The sequence below is a fragment of the Pelophylax lessonae genome (genome assembly GCF_965119305.1).
Source record: "Pelophylax lessonae genome assembly, chromosome: 5".
Classification (NCBI taxonomy): Eukaryota; Metazoa; Chordata; class Amphibia; order Anura; family Ranidae; genus Pelophylax; species Pelophylax lessonae.
The window spans coordinates 541199050-541215950 of record NC_138772.1 but is presented as its reverse complement, the minus strand read 5'-3'; the positions used below and the strand labels follow the sequence as shown (position 1 = coordinate 541215950).

Here is a 16901-nt window from a genome sequence, read left to right as displayed (position 1 = left end):
TTATTTTTTTTATTGGGAGCCTGGAAAGCATTACACTCACGGTCAGCAGATTGTGGATGCTATGCATGGCTCTTGCAGGCTCTGTGTGTAAGCTGTTTGGCCATTCGCTGTACAACCAAGCAGTTACACATTACCAGGAAGCATCCATGAACTACCACTGCGCTCAACAGTGCCATGGTCAGGCGCTGTTGAGCACAGTGGTAGTTCATGGATGCTTAGAAATCATGGGTGCCCTGTTAGAATCATGGGTGCCCTGTTAGAATCACGGGTGCCCTGTTGGAATCACGGGTGCCCTGTTGGAATCACGGGTGCCCTGTTGGAATCACGGGTGCCCTGTTGGAATCACGGGTGCCCTGTTGGAATCACGGGTGCCCTGTTGGAATCACGGGTGCCCTGTTGGAATCACGGGTGCCCTGTTGGAATCACGGGTGCCCTGTTGGAATCACGGGTGCCCTGTTGGAATCACGGGTGCCCTGTTGGAATCAGGGGGCCCTGTACAGCCTTCCTGATAGGGACCCCCAAACCCCCCCCCCCCCCCCCCCAAGGTGCAGCGGAATAGCGGCACTGACTTCTTTATCTGCCTACGTCCCACAAATGGAAATAAAGGCCCTCCTCTCCTACCTCCTCTCCTGGGCTCCTCTATTGACGTGATGGGGCCCAGGGAAATGTAATTTAGACCCTGGTAAACAATTTGTAGCAGGGGTGTGGTCTAGTAAAATCAATTTATTAGATTAGGCAGAAGGCTGGCCTGGGCCCCCCTGTTTAGATGAGAAGACCTGGGCCCAGTACAACAGGACCAGTTCTACTGCCTTGTCAGCAGCCCTGGGCATGGCAGTTCATTGAGAACTTCAAGCCGACCGCCGCAAAGGCTCCCAGACCTTGTCGTTTTCAATTTACAAAACTCTGTGAATGAAAGATGTGGGTGGATCCCTGCATCGCCACGTTCTTTACAGATTATGACAGAAAGCGGGGGGGTCCCCCACCTCCTGTGACATTGGGGAGGTTCGGGGGCTGGTGGATTTGTTACATGTTACACCCTGATTATGGGTGTAACATGTTACATAAAGTGAACTTATCCTTTAAGTAGTGGATGTTTATGGATTGTTTTTGGAGAATAAGGATATCATTTAGTGTCCCTTTATTTGCTGCTGCCAGTCACTAATGCCAATGATTCGCAGCAAGTTGTAGCTCGCTATTTCATCACTTTATTCACTTGCAATTTTTCCCTGCTGGGGTTTAAGCTATGCTACAGCATTGGTCTGCTCTGCTACCAATCGCTCTCTTTCAGCAATCTGTAGCCAAGTCTTAGATGTGAATGCAGAGCAGTTGTTGGTGAGCTGATCACTAATCTGAAACGTCACTCAAACTTCATCGCTGAGTGGGCGAGTTACAAATCTCTGTAAAGATTAGCGATCCCATAGAAAAAAAATATATATTTTTGCGATTAAGTCACCCATCTGACATATCCCCACATAATGTTATTTTGTTGTCTGTTCAGATCACTCGGCTCCACCAAAGAAGCCCCCCCGGCCAGGCGCTCCCAGCCACGTCAGTACCCTGGCTGGGCTGAACAGTCCCGCGGACAGCTACAACGAGGGCGTGAAGGTAGGAAACGCACATCGACTTGTTGTGTTAAGCGGTATTCATTCATTAAGGCATAATGGGAGGAATGATCTCCATTGCCATTCATGGAATCTCCTCCTACGTGTTATGTGACTCGTCTTGGAGTGTTTCCTGTCTTTGTGTGTCCTGTTGGTTGCATTGTTGCAAAATGCGTTACTTCATGATGAGCTAAAGAACATAAACATCAGCGCTAAAAGCAAAAAGATCAACATTGGAACTAGTGATGGACCGATTCTGTTTTTTTGTTGCCGATACCGATATTTTTGCCAATGCATATCGGTATCAGCTGAAATGTGCCGATATTTTCAGGTACTTTTGTTGAGGGATCTGGGGGTCTAAAATACCCCAAACCCCTCCTCTTCACTTAAAAGCATTCAAAACGCCAAGTTTGGCTGTTTTGAATGCTGTTATTTTTTTTAATCTTGCGCCAGACAGTACCCGGAAGTGATGTCTTGACATCACTTCCAGGTTTTTGCATGGAGACCCGATCAGAGCCGAATGCGGCTTTGATCGTTTTTTCAGCGCCATGCAGGCTGTTTTCCCGGGTCTCCCAGTGGGACAGGCGAGCCGCGGGAGGGGGGGGGGGGGACGTCCCTCCCGCTACTTGTAATGACAGCCGAGCTGCTTCTCTGCAGCATCGGTTGTCATTACAAGACAGCCCACCCTCGGCTATGGACGCCGGTACTGGGGTGATGCCTCTAGCTGCTGGCATCACTCCGGTACAAGCACTTTTCCGCAATATTGGTAACCTCCGGGGCCGATTCCGAGAATCGGGGAAAGTGCATTTTGGCCCTCGATATATTGGTCTATCACTAATTGGAACACGCAAACACAATGACAGTGTACACAGACTACATTCACATCTCGCCATTTTATGGACAGTGCTTTGTGGACTGTCTTATTATTTGGTATAAAGGTATATAGTACTGGTATTACAGTTATAGTTATATATTGCGCTGACAATTTATGCTGTGCTTTGCATACTGTTCATTCACATCAGTCCCTGCCCACAAGGAACTTACAATCAGAAGGTCCCTAACTCACATTTATACATAAACTATGGCCAATTTAGATAGGAATCAGTTAACCTACCAGCATGTCTTTGGAGTGTGGGAGAAAACGGGAGTACCCAGCCTAAACTTACACAAGCACAGGGATAACATGCAAACTCCATGCAGATCATGTCCTGGGATTCGAACTACAAACCCCAGCGCTGCAAGTCAGAAGTACTAATTACTACTGTGCTGCCCCTTTTGTTCCTTTCTGTTCTGCGTTTGTGCATTACCAAGCTGTAAAGAGCTACAAGAGTTATTCCTGCATTGGAAAATCTCTTTGGAATGTAGATCACTACTCTGATGCTATAAACAAGCGCAGCAAACCTCTACATGCTGGACCATGTAGTCCCACATAACCTTCTGTCCTTTAAAGAAGAACTCCAGGACAAATTTTTATTCTTCCATGCAGTGAGGCTGTGCCTAACTGCATGGGTTAACTGCTTGCTTTGTCCAGGGGCACAAGGAAAAGCTATACTCACCTGATCCTTCAATCTTCCCGGAAAACCTGGCTCTCCAATGTCCAGCGGTGGACTGTTCCTGCCATCCTCACTTGCAGAGCTGGTCTATGGACGTGATGACGTCAGGAACAGTCCCATTTACTAGACCAGTAGCCGGGGGGGGCAGAAGCAGTAGGGACCATGCAGTAAGGGGCACAGCTCCAATAAACATTTTCCCCACAGTTCTTCTTTAAGTGACAATTTTATAAGTAAGAAAAAAATGGCTGCTGACAGAAATACAGCTCTGCATAAGTTCCAACTGAGCTCATTCAGCGTGCCTGCCACCATAATTCCTCTGCCCTGGCAGCCCAGGTGCAGTGTATAGTCTGTCATAGGCATGAATGTGTGCACTGCTGTACTCATGTATACAGCAGTGCTGTCGTAAACACAAGTACAGCGTACATGTTTATGGAAAAAATAGAAATGTTTCTATCTTTTGCATATGGCCATACGCTGTACTCAACTGCCATATGCACAAGTACAGCAGCACACAGCTGGTTTCTCATCGTCGGTGTTCACAGTGAACATGTCAACACAATAACAGATTCATTGACAGACCTCAAGTGCAATTTAATGGGCACCCCACCAACACCTTATACCTTAAATCCCCCCCCCCCCCCCCCAGCTGCTCTGTTCCACCACCATACCAGGTATACTTCTCGATTTGACTGAGCATAAGACTTGCTCTCCTTCCTCCCACATGACTGCATTGGTGCTTAGCTATTGACCTCTCAGACACCCAGGATTATTTTTTTTTTTAAATCCAGCATTTGATTCTTTATACCTGAGATAAATGAACAATCAATTTATTCCTCACATTGTCAGATTACTGGACTTGAAAAACTCAGTTGCCTTTGCAATGACAGGTCAGGAGAACAGCGGAGGCCAGCTCCAGCGCAGTGTAGGAATAACTGCAATCCAAGCACAGAGATTGAAGCCTTCCAGCTGTTCCAGAACTCTATTATTAGCCACATTTCTGCTATATACCAAGCAGCAGGAAAGGCCTCGCAGTAGCACATAAATGGGGTACGCAGACGTCAGTGATTTTCCATGGAAATTTGTCTGTTGAGTGTTCAGCTTGGAAGGCTTTTACTCCCCGCTTCTCTAAGAGCGAGCAGTGCCTTGACCATTCGCAGCAGCCTTGTTTATGTGAGAATTCTAACAGGCAAAATGCCAAGCCACAGATTGTGCGCAGATCTATAGCAGCTGTGATGCAAAACCCAAACTACAGCTGGCAGGAGGCTGCTTGATTCCCATTAGGAAAATCAGATGTCACAAAGGGTAGTGGCCCTGAGGATGGCTGTGGGCAAGTTTCGATCCTGCTGCTGAGAGAGAAGCATTATGTGTAAACCTTTGGATGGTGTATGCAGCTAGGGGGGTGCCCCCAGTTCTGCCAGAGACATTCTGATTGGACATTGTTCGGCACTTCCGGGTTGTGCCTAAGCTTCCCCATTCCCAAGGCCGTCTTTAACGCGGGCAAAAAGGGCAGCTGCCCGGTCGATATTGGGGGGCCCAAAGCAGCTGCCCCTTAACCTGGGCCAGTGTGGTAGCGGGGTGCAGGGCAGCAGAGCTAAATCTGCCAATCTGGTGCCAACTGGACCCTTAGGGTGCGGGGCAGGATGATATTCCCGAACACCCGCATATGTTCACAGAGAGAGCTGGCGGCCTGGAGGCTCCTACAATCCCTCCCCCTTTTTTTTTTTTTTTTTTCTTGCCTTTTGCACCTCTGAAATACATTTTATGGCCTTTGCTGCTGTTTTCTGCATTATTATCCTCTTGGTATGCACACAATCTCCGCTGTATACAGTATTCAGGCAATGTTACAGTTGCTCATGCAATTTAAAGTATAGCAAATATATGGCACATAACACTACACCTTTCTGCTCCCATTCCTTTGCATGTTACAAATAAAGTTTTATTCATATTAAACTTTGCATGCCCTCAGTTTTGCATGTGCTATGTGCATGTCAGGAGTCCAGCCCGCTGCTTCATACACACACATACACAGGGAAAAGCTTACTTTATAGATGCTTTTTGTTGAATTTGTCATGCATGTTTTTGCTCAGCTGCATTTATTAATATTTTCTTTTTCTTTTCTTTTTTTTTTTTTTTCTTTTTTTTTTATTTGGCTATGATAAAATTATTTAACCCTTCCCTCACCCTGCTCGAATTTAGCCTTGGAGGGTAAGCACCTATTTGTGTGTGTGTTCTACCATTATGGTATGATTGTCAAACATAACATATCATTAGCTGACAGACCGACGTTACCAATAAAATGTTTTTAGTTTTGTATGTTGTGATTTGTCACTGTCGGGCAACATCCATTTTGTCACCCATTTTTATGTGTATGTATATATATGTGTGTATGTATGTGTGTATATATATATATATATATGTATGTGTATATATATATATATATATATATATATATATATATATATGTATGTGTATATATATATATATATATATATATATATATATATATATGTATGTGTATATATATATATATATATATATATATATATATATATATGTATGTGTATATATATATATATATATATATATATATATATATATATATGTATGTGTATATATATATATATATATATATATATATATGTATGTGTATATATATATATATATATACACATTACATACACAGTGATCACTAATATTTTTGAAATTTATGGTCAAAGCATGGCTCCTTGAAAGCGTGTATGGCTCTCAGTTGTCTTCATGTTCAAGCGGGGTCTCATTTTTTTTACAAGTCAAATGGTTCCTTAAGGCTCCGTTCACATCTAGGCGTTTTGGGGCGTTTTTGGGGCGTTTTTCTGCTCTAGGATCAGCTCATAAAAAGGCCAAACAAGACAAATCCTATTCATTTCAATGGCCCCTGTTCACATCTGAGCGTTTTGACGCTGTATACAAAACGCCCAACGCTCAAAAAAGTACATGAGCTTCTTTTTGGGCAGATTACAGGCGTTTTCCATTGATCTCTATTCAATCTAAAAACGCCTGCACAAAAATCGCGGTAAAAATCGCGGTAAAATCGCGGTAAAAAACGCCGCAAAAATCGCGGTAAAATCGCGGTAAAAACGCGCGAAAAACGCTACGCTCAGGTGTGAATGTAGCCTTATTGAAAACAGTGGAATGAAAACAATAAATACAATTACATTCATATGTAGGCGGGAAGAACAAAAATCAAAAGTACAGCGCACCTGGAGAAGAAATCGGGACATCCATACATAGGGTTATCCAACATTCCCAGAACCCACACCATCGGCCGTCTCGTAAGAACTGTGTAGGCAAGACAGCCAAGGTTAGCCAGAAGGCGCCAACCAAGGCTGCCAAACCCTGTCAAATTTTTTGGGTCAGTTCCGCAGCAGGTAGGTTAGCTTCTATAATGGCAGAACTGCATTAATGTAATTTTCCCAGGAGACCACCGAGGGGGGGGGGGCATTCCATTTCAAAACAATTTCTCTCTTGGCATAGTACAAAGGATAGGTAATCAACCGCTTGGTTGGTCTGGGTCTCTCATTGTCGGTGTCTCGTTTTTAAATGTCCTTCTGCTCTGCACAAACCTTAAGTGTCAGTAGCCTAAAAATATTTCAGTCTTTGTTAGGCGCTGTTGAGTTAACCTGGGCCCAGATCATGCACAACAAAATCTTTACAATTCTGAACAAGCCCTCATTCACCTCTGCATCTATGTGCATTGCAGTGAAAATAATTTTCAAAGTTCACAACAGAGGCACTGAAATTCCAGATTTTTACTGTATCCAAGTTTGTTAGAAACCAACCTAAGATCAGGGACTACTTGTTAAGAATGTGTTGATAGTCCATAGTTTGGGTACAGATGTGAATTATCCACTTTCCTACCAGAGCCATTTTTCATTTGTTACATCCCTCAAACATCATCTTTGAGAATAAAAAGTTAGAATAAAACTATTTTTAGTGCACACAAAATACATTTTTTTTTTTTTGGAAAATTGAAACGATGAGGTTGCAAGAAGTAAATTGGTACCCAAACATGACCAGTCTTAAAATTGTGCCTGCCCATGAAACGCAGATTAACTTTGGTACCCCCAAACTGTCCATGGGCTTAGTTTTAAAAGCCTTTACAGGTTATCAGTATAGAGTTCTCTCTGACATTCGTGGTGATGTGTAACAAGTAGTGCAATCATTGTTTTCGCACACATGCGCACCTAACACCTGCGTTTATGTTCTTATGCATGGGGGTGGAAAACCTTTAAAGAAAGTTTTTATATATATATATATATATATATATATATATATATATATATATATATATTTTTTTTTTTTTTTTTTTACAATTAAAGTAGACTTTAACCACTTAAGCCCCGGAGGATTTGGCTGCTAAAGGACCAGGGGTTTTTTTGCGATTTTTTACTGCGTGACTTTAACGGACAATTGCGCGGTCGTGCGACGCTGTACCTAAACGAATTTGACGTCCTTTTTTTCCCACAAACAGAGCTTTCTTTTGGCGGTATTTGATCACCTGTGCGATTTTTTGATCACGCGCTATAAACAAAAAAAGAGCGTAAATTTTGCAAAAATAACAATATTTTTCACATTTTTTTTATATGAAATTCCCCAAAAAAAAAAGTAAAAATCAAAATTTTTTAACATTTTTCGGCCAATTTGTTTTATGCTACCTATGTTTGGTAAAAAAAATCGCAAAAAGCGTATTTTGATTGGTTTGCGCAAAAGTTATCGCGTTTACTAACAAAGAGAAAGATTTTTGTCATTTTTGGTGTTTTTTTTTTTAACGCGTAATGGCGGCGATCTGCGATTTTTTTTTCGGTACTGCGACATTGCGGCGGACAGATCGGACCCTTGACTGACATTTTTGACACTTTTGGGGTTACCAGTGACATTACTGCAGTAATCAGTGCTATACATATGCACTGTTACTGCAAAAATGACACTGGCAGGGAAGGGGTTAACTTTATTGGACAGGGAGGGGTTAAGTGTGTCCTAGGGGCGTGCTTTCTACTGTGTAGGGACATTGCTATTGGTGCAAAAGCAAAGATCAACCGTTCTACATAGTAGAACGGTCAGATCTTTACTTTTACACAGGGAGAACTGACAGGCAGCTTGTTTACACAAGCTGCTCTGTCTTTCTCCCTTCACAGGAGCGATCGCAGTGTGACTGGCGGACATCGAGTCCGCCGGTCACACGCACTGACTTGCCTGTGAACGAGCCGCGGCGGGCGCGCGCCTCGGCGGGCGCGCGCCCGCCCGCGATAGGCTCGCAAGTCAGTGACAGGCGAGTGACGTACCGATACGTCACTCTGCCTGGCCGGGGCTGACCGCCGCAGTATATAGTCGTGCGGCGGTCGGCAACCGGTTAAGCTTAAGCCTAACTAGTCTTAAAAATTCTTCCTTCCCTCCTAGCGCTTATAATAACTTCAGTTAAAAAAAAAAAAGATGTATGTAAATTCATACGTAGGTCATCCCACTACAGTCCCATCATGTGATCCAGCTCCCCTGTGTCAAACAGCGATGACGGGGTCACTAGTTAGACTTTAGCTGGAATTCTGCTCTAACTTTATTGCCATTACATACGGAGACAAAAAAAACTGTAATGACAGGAGCTCTTTAGGCCCCTTTCACACAGGCGGACCGTTGAGATCCGTCTCTCAGTTTTGTTGGTGGATCTGAACGATCACCACATGCACCTCTATGGGGCATCGGATGTCAGCGGAGACATGTCCGCTGACATCCGATCCGTCAAATCTGGATGGATGGAAACCCCATTTTCCATCCGTCCAGCGGATCGGATGAGAACGGACAGACGGTCCGTTCCCATCCAATTCCCCCATAGAGATGCATGGGGACCTGACAGCTGTGTCTCCGCACACAGCACGTAGACACAGCTGTCATCCTCCTGCTCAGCGGGGGATCGGCGGATCGATCCCCCGCTGAGAAAAACGGAGTCCGCCTGAAGGACTCCGTGTGTGAAAGGGGCCTTAAAGACCTCAGGGACCTATTACACCACTGATGTCTCCCCTATACTCCACTGAAGCTAATGGAGCTCACATCATGCTCCATTAGCTTCTTTCCTGGCCACAGAAGCTGGGAAAGATGACAGCTAAACCAAAAGTGATGTAACACGTTTGCTCTCTGCATCATTGATGACTGTCCGCCGCTGGATAAGATTTGGGTAGGTAAGCATATAAAAATTAAAAATAAAAATTGAATTCCTCTTGTGGGGGCCTTTAGGAAGGGTGCCTGAAGTTGGACTTTAGGTAGTGAAGCTGAAGAATTTGTATAGGCAGCAGGCAGAAGAACATTGCCAAGTGAAGTGCAGAAATTTCTCTCCTGACAAGCTCCTTTAAACCCTCATGCACTGGGCTTTTAGCCATGGTGCATGAGACTCCGGTGTTTCGATGCGTGCAGAAGGTGCAGGCACACCGTCCAGCTCTGCTGCCAGCAGCCTGTGAAACGCTGAGAGTCTGAAAGCTGCTGCGGCTGCACGGTGCACTATGTGGTACCATCGTTTGAGGCAGTAGGCACCCAGGCACAAATTGGTACCAATCAGTGTGCCGAGCAGTGGTTTTCAGCCTGTCATACAGTTTTACAGGCTGCTGGCCGACAGGGCTGGACAGTGCCCCTGTGCCTTCCCCCTGCACCAAAACACTCTGGTCTCATGCACTGAAGCTAAACACCCAGTGTGCATGTGAGATCCAATGTGTTTTAAAACCATGATCTATCTAGGAAAACCTTGTTTTCAGCTCCATTGTTCTCCTCTAGTAGTGCAGTGACAGAAATCTGTATATAATGGTTGTACGGTCACAGTTTATCCAGAAGCTAGTGTCACTGGCTCCTGAGGACTCGGCATGGAAGGGGTGCACGGAGGGAGGGAGGGAGTCCTGCAGACCCAACCTTGCATAGTTACCAACCGCTGTAACCACAACAAAGCCGAAATCCAAATGTATAAAACCACTCATGGCAAACCGAGCACATTGTTCGCATGCTTTCCTTATCCTGAGTAATCCACAATCTCCACTTGTCCCAGCCAGAAAAACAAGGCTCTGCATTCTAGATACAACACATATAATATCATGGCTTAGTGGTAAAAACAAGGTTCTGCACTATAGATACAACATACACTATATTACCAAAAGTATTGGGACGCCTGCCTTTACACACACATGAACTTTATTGGCATCCCAGTCTTAGTCCGTAGGGCTCAATATTGAGTTGGCCCACCCTTTGCAGCTATAACAGCTTCAACTCTTCTGGGAAGGCTGTCCACAAGGTTTAGGAGTGTGTCTATGGGAATGTTTCACCATTCTTCCAGAAGCGCATTTATGAGGTCAGGCACTGATGTGGACAAGAAGGCCTGGCTCGGAGTCTCCGCTCTATTTCTGGTCAGGCCAGTCAAGTTCCTCCGCCCCAAACTCGCTCATCCATGTCTTTATGGACCTTGCTTTGTGCAATGGTCCAAATCATTTGGTGGTGGTGGGGGGGATTATGGTGTGGGGTTATTTTTCAGAGGTTGGGGCTTGGCCCCTTAGTTCCAGAGAAGGGGACTCTGAAGGCGTCTGGATACCAAGACATTTTGGACAATTTCATGCTCCCAACTTTGTGGGAACAGTTTGGGGATGGCCTCTTCCTGTCCCAACATGACTGTGCACCAGTGCACAAAGCAAGGTCCATAAAGGCATGGATGAGGCAGTTTGGGGTGGAGGAACTTGACTGGCCTGCACAGAGTGCTGACCTCATCTGGTGGAACACCTTTGTGATGAATTATAGCGGAGACTGTGAGCCAGGCTTTCTCATCCACATCAGTGTCTTGCCTAACAAATACACTTCTAGAAGAATGGTTAAACATTCCCATAGACACACTCCTAAACCTTGTGGCCAGCCTTCCCAGAAGAGTTGAAGCTATTATAGCTGCAAAGGGTGGGCCAACTCAATATTGAACCCTACGGCATAAGACGGGTGCCATTAAAGTTAATGTGCGTGTAAATGCAGGCGTCCTAATACTTTAGGTAATATAGTGTATATAATATCATGACCTGGTTGTAAAAGCAAGGCTCTGCATTATAGATCCGACAATTATAACATCATGGGGACAATAGAGACAGGAAATTGATTAGTGAATTAGGAAATTGCCAATGTTTCAATCCAACTGATCAGCTTATCTGTCTGATCCAAGTAGATCCAAATCCAAGTGGACTCGGGTAATTCCAAACAAATCCCCTTTGGAATTTTTATAATGTACTCTCTGGAGTAAGAAAAAAAATATTAATCACGTTTATACAGTATATTTTAAACAAGTGCTGCACTGCAAAGTAATGTGAATAGTTCAATATAATAGATAGTGTTAAAAGCCAAGTGCAAATAATAACAAAGTCCAAAAACTTAGAAGTCCAAAAACCACCAAGGTGTACCCCCAAATATGAGTCCATATAGGTGACCACTGATACAGTGGGGAAAATAATTATTGATCCCCTGCAGAATTTGTGAGTTTGGCCACTTAACGAAGAAATGAAGGGTCTATAATTTTTATCATAGGTGTATTTTAAATGATAGAGAGACAGAATATCAATCAAAAATTCAGGAAAAAAAGGTGATACAAATGTTATAAATTTATTTACAGTTCAATGAGTAAAATAAGTATTCAATCCCCAAGCAAAACATGACTTGGTATTTGGAGAAATCCTTGTTGGCAAGCACAGAGGTAAGACATTTCTTGTAGTTGGTGACCATATCTGAACACATCTCAGGAGGGATTTTGGTCAACTCTTCTTTACAGACTTCTCTAAATCCTTAAGGTTTCTTGGCTGTTGCTTGGCAACTCGAAGTTTTAGCTCCCTCCATAAATTTTCTATAGGATTAAGGTCTGAAGAGTGACTAGGCCACTCCATGACCTTAATGTGCATCTTCTTGAGCCACTCCCTTGTTGCCTTGGCTGTATGTTTTGGGTCATTGTCATGCTGGAATACCCATCCATGACCCATCTTCAGTGTTCTGGCTGAGGGAAGAAGGTTCTCATCCAAGATTGTACAATACATGGCACCATCTATTGGCCCCTCAATTCAGAAAATTCGGCCTTTACCTTTGGCAGAGAAACAGCCCCAAAGCACAATGTTTGCACCTCTGTGCTTGACTGTAGGGATGGTTTTCTTAGGGTCATAGTCAGCATTTTTCTTCCTCCAAACACAGCGAGTCGAGTTTATGCCAAAGAGCTCAATTTTGGCCTGACTTGACCACCGCACTTTTTCCCAAGAAGCATATTAAGGCCATGGTGGGTCTAGCCAGTCTCCAGACCTTTATGGACGGAGCTGAAACTTCGAGTTGCCAAGAAACCTTAAGGATTTATAGAAGATCTGTAAAGGGTGGACCAAAATCTCTCCTGAGATGTGTGCAAACCTGTTCACCAACGATAAGAAATGTCTTACCTCTGTGCTTGCCAACAAGGATTTCTCCACCAAGTACAAAGTCATGTTTTTCTTGGAGATCAAATACTTATTTTACTCACTGCACTGCAACTTAATTTATAACATTTGTCTCGTGTTTTTCTGGATTTTTGGTTGATATTCTGTCTCTGTCTTTTAAAACACACCCATGATAACAATTCTAAACCATTTCTTTCTAAGTGGGCAAACCTACAAAATCTACAGGGGATCAAATAATTATTTCTCTTTCGTTCATCGACAGACACAGCACTCCATAAATTATAACTAATGGGTTATATTCCCTCCTCCAGGAGTAGGACTAGGCAGAACAAAAGCACCTGGCTATGCCCATGGGCTGTCCTCTGCTGGTATATAACCCCCCTCTCTGCTCTAGGTGTTAAGTTTTAATCTGTCTAGTCAGGAGTAAGGACTTAGGCTCCCGGCTGGGATCTCTGGTCCTATGAATTTTTTTCTCCTTCCTTATATCTTTTTTTTCTCTTGGGAGATCTACAATCAACTGTCGGGCTGGGCGACAGGCTGGATAATCTAGATCCAGTGGTCTCCCCAGCCTAGCCAGGGAGCGCATGCAGACCGCAGCTACGCGATAGGTCGGCCGCGTTATGGCCTCACGGACAGATGCTGGCTCGCGAGTTAAATGTCTCGCAGGGTCGCATACGACCAGGTGTGGGTCTGAGTCGCAGCGGTCCCTTGGCCGACAGCTCCCCTACTTCGTTGGTAAGGTTTCTGTGTGGAGCGTTACCCGCACCATGGAAGGGTAAGTAACCAAAATTACCCTTTGTGGTCCCCAAACATTTTGCTGTACGTTACCCTTTTGGGGAGTCACTTTTAAAATAGTGGATTAGTTCACCAGTAGTGGACCCTCCTGTTTCAGGGTTGAATAAAGCAACCATGATCCCAGTAGAGGAATCCTCGTCCTTTAAGGACCCGGCTGACAGGAAAGCAGAGGCTGTGGCACGCAGCATGTTTACTATGGCTGGTTCGACATTGCGGCCATTCTTTGCCTCAGCCCTGGTGTCTCAGACCCTAACTGAATGGGCCAAGCTTTTGCGCCAGGGCCTGGGGGGTGAGCAGGTCCCCGCTGCTTATGTTTATTTAGCAGACCATTTGGTCCATGGGCTGCAGGTAATTTGTGATGCAGCTTTGGATACAGCTCCTGTGCTGTCCAAACATTCTGTTTCAGCGGTGGTGATTAGGCGCATGCTGTGGCTTAAGAATTGGTCCGCAGACCAAGCTTCTAAAAAAGCTTTCATTGATCTGCCCTTTTAAGGCAATCGCCTGTTTGGGGCTATCCTGGATGATATTATTAAGGGTATCACGAGGGGGAGGGGGAAAGAGTACCTTTCTGCCATAGTCTAGGAAAGGGAAGGAGCCTTGTTCGCAGACATAGAAAATTCTTCTGTGCTTCTGGGACGGTGAATAAGGGAAATGGATCTTTCAAATCTTCCCCAGGAGGTTCCAAGCATTTTTTGTCTGGTAAGCCTAGAGCTAGTTTCCTTGGACCCGCAGACAAGACCCCTTCAGCATAAAGGGCTGCCCATTATTGGGGTGGGAGGACATCTTCGCTGGTTTCTGGCCTCCCAGACCTCCTTCATGAGCGTCAAGGGGATCCACAAAATGGTTCTTTTGGGTGTACCCAGAAAGGGGGACAAAGCTTGTCATTTTTAGGTCCTGAGTCTCCTTTTACAGATTTAATTCCTGCAAAGGTTCAGGTGATGTCTGAACTACCTAAGGTCCCCCCTATTCCTGTCCAGAGAATTGATTCTAATTCTGACCAGGATGGTCCTTTCTCTGGTCAAACTTCAGGAACCACAGGCTGTGATTCACCAGCTGCTGTCACACAGATAGTTCTCTCTCCCATTTTGCTTACAGGTTCAGAGTCTGGTGGTATCCACCTTCAAGACCGTTCTGTTTGCACAGTACTACATGCAGCTCCTTTAGCAGGTTCAGCTCCACAGGAGGATACTGAGACTCGTGGCCAGATCACGGGTTCCTCTGGCAGACGCCAGAGGCGTACAAGGGCCTTGGTAAGGCCAGTATCATCCTCGGCTCAGGCTTCTTCCTCAACTCCTGCGGGGAATCAAGGATCTTCCAATCAGTCTGGTGGCCATAAATGTCCCTTGGGGGCTTCCTCTTAGAGAAGACCAGTTGTCCCAAAGGCTGATCTACGATCCTGCTTTACAGTCGCTGGTTTTAATGGCTTAGCTATTGAAAGCCAGGTACTGAGGGATAGAGGTCTGTTTGGATCAGTGATCCCTACTATGGTGAAGGCGAGGAAGCCATCTTCCAGCAAGCTATACCATCGTACGAGGAAAGCGTACATTTCTTGGTGTGAGTCGATTGGCGCTCATCCTCAATCCTTTTCTGTGGCTCAGATCTTAACCTTTCTGCAACAGGGCCTTGATCAGAAGTTGGCCTTGAGTACCATCAAGGGCCAGGTGTCTGCCCCAGGCAATCTTCTTTCAGCGACCCCTAGCCACGCACTCTTTAGTTTGTACCTTCATTCAGGGGGTTCGACATGTGGCTCCACCTGTATGGTGTCTTTTGCCGCCATGGGATTTAAATTTAGTACTTTTGGCTCTCTAGCAACCTCCATTTGAGAATATTCGGGAGATTCCCTTGCCTATGTTATCCCAGATGATGACATTCTTGGTGGTTATTACCTCGGCCCGCAGGGTATCGGAATTGGCGGCTTTATCCTGTCGCAGTCCCTTTTTAGTGGTCCATAGGGATAAAGTGGTTCTTCATCCCTGTCCATCATTCCTGCCCAAAGTTGTCTCTGACTTCCATTTGAATGAGGACATTGTGTTCTCTTCCTTGTGTCCCAAGCTGGCTCATCCCAGGGAATTTGCTTTGCATACCTTGGATGTGGTTCGTGCGATTTGGATGTATCTGGCAGCTACTGAGTCTTTTCGGAGATCAGACTTGCCTTTTGTGGTTACGGACGGACCAAGGAAAGGGCTGGCCGCTTCTTTGGCTACCATCTCCAGATGGATCAGACAGACGGTGACTCAGGCCTATTCCATTAGGGGCAGGTTCCACCTTTCCCTGTCACAGCGCATTCCACAGGGGTGCCGAGTACTTCTTGGGCCTTCCATCATCCGGTACAATCATGCAAGTTTGCAAGGCGGCCAATTGGTCGTCGGTGCATACCTTCACGAAATTCTATAAGGTAGATACTTTGGCATCTGTGGGTTCTTCTTTTGGCCGCAAAGTTTTGCAGGCTGCTGTTTAAGAGGGGCTGTTCCCTCTTGAGTATGTTTTTCTTTAAACTTTTATTTTTCTGATGGGGCTCCTATGACCCAGTTAAGGCTCCTGTGTCCTGGTTAAGGGCTCTTATGTTTAGCCTTGGGTTATTTTACCCACCCCTCATTTTTCTTTTGGCACTGCTTTTGGATTTCCCAGCAGTTATGATTTATGTAGCGCTGTGTCAGTCGATGAATGAAAGAGAAAATAGGATTTTTGTACCTAACATAAAATTGATGGACACAGCACCCACCCCTCTATAGAGTTCTGATACTTCTCTCTTGCTACTAAACTAATGTCCTAGAGCAGAGAGGGGGGGTTATATACCAGCCGAGGATGGCCCATGGGTGTAGCCAGGTGTTTTTTATTCTGCCTAGTCCTACTCCTGGAGGAGGCAATATAACCCAGTAGTTATGATTTATGGAGCGCTGTGGCCGTCGATGAACTTAGAGAAATGGATTATACGGTAAGTGCAAAAATCCCATTTTCCCCCACTGTAGGTGTCTATAAATCATTATTTTGTGAATTTCACCACAGTATAGTTATCTGCCACCAAAGGTAGTGCAGGTACGCTTACCAGAAAATATGGACCCAAATACCATTAGGCAATGAGTCAGCAGAGTTGGAGTGATTTCAAATCACATGAGCTATTATTCATCTGTGCATTTCCTATGGATAGATCCAAGTCATCCAGAATAGCCTGGCATGGGTGAATCTCGCTTTCACGGATCAGTCTCCCATTTCATGGACACGTGTGAAAACACACCAAGCATCCACACATAGTGTAAAACCATAGCTTAATAGTTTTATTAAAATGTATAGCACAAATCAATCATAGATGTAGTCTCAGGAAATAAATCTAAAAAAGCACACAATGACCTCAACAGGAGCTTGACCTTGGTAGACTCCCGAAAGAGTGACTTGTATATTTAACCACTTGCCGACCGCCGCACGACTACGTCGGCGGTCAGCCCCTCACAGGCAAAGTGACGTAGGGCTACGTCACTAGCTTGTGAGGGTCTAGGGAGCGAGCG

The 16901-nt window shown here is 45.0% G+C and overlaps 1 protein-coding gene across 7 annotated transcripts in view; it reads left to right on the top strand.

Annotated features, from left to right (window-relative positions):
• The window catches only part of PTK2 (protein tyrosine kinase 2), a gene marked incomplete at its 3' end in the record, with an annotated part of 628214 nt that overhangs the window by 600773 nt on the left and 10540 nt on the right, over positions 1-16901 (top strand). For all 7 annotated transcript variants that reach the window (XM_082257401.1, XM_082257399.1, XM_082257400.1 and 4 more), the window contains one exon: positions 1499-1605. In XM_082257401.1, the coding sequence (XP_082113527.1) occupies positions 1499-1605 (107 nt within the window). The remainder of the gene's footprint in view (positions 1-1498; positions 1606-16901) is intronic.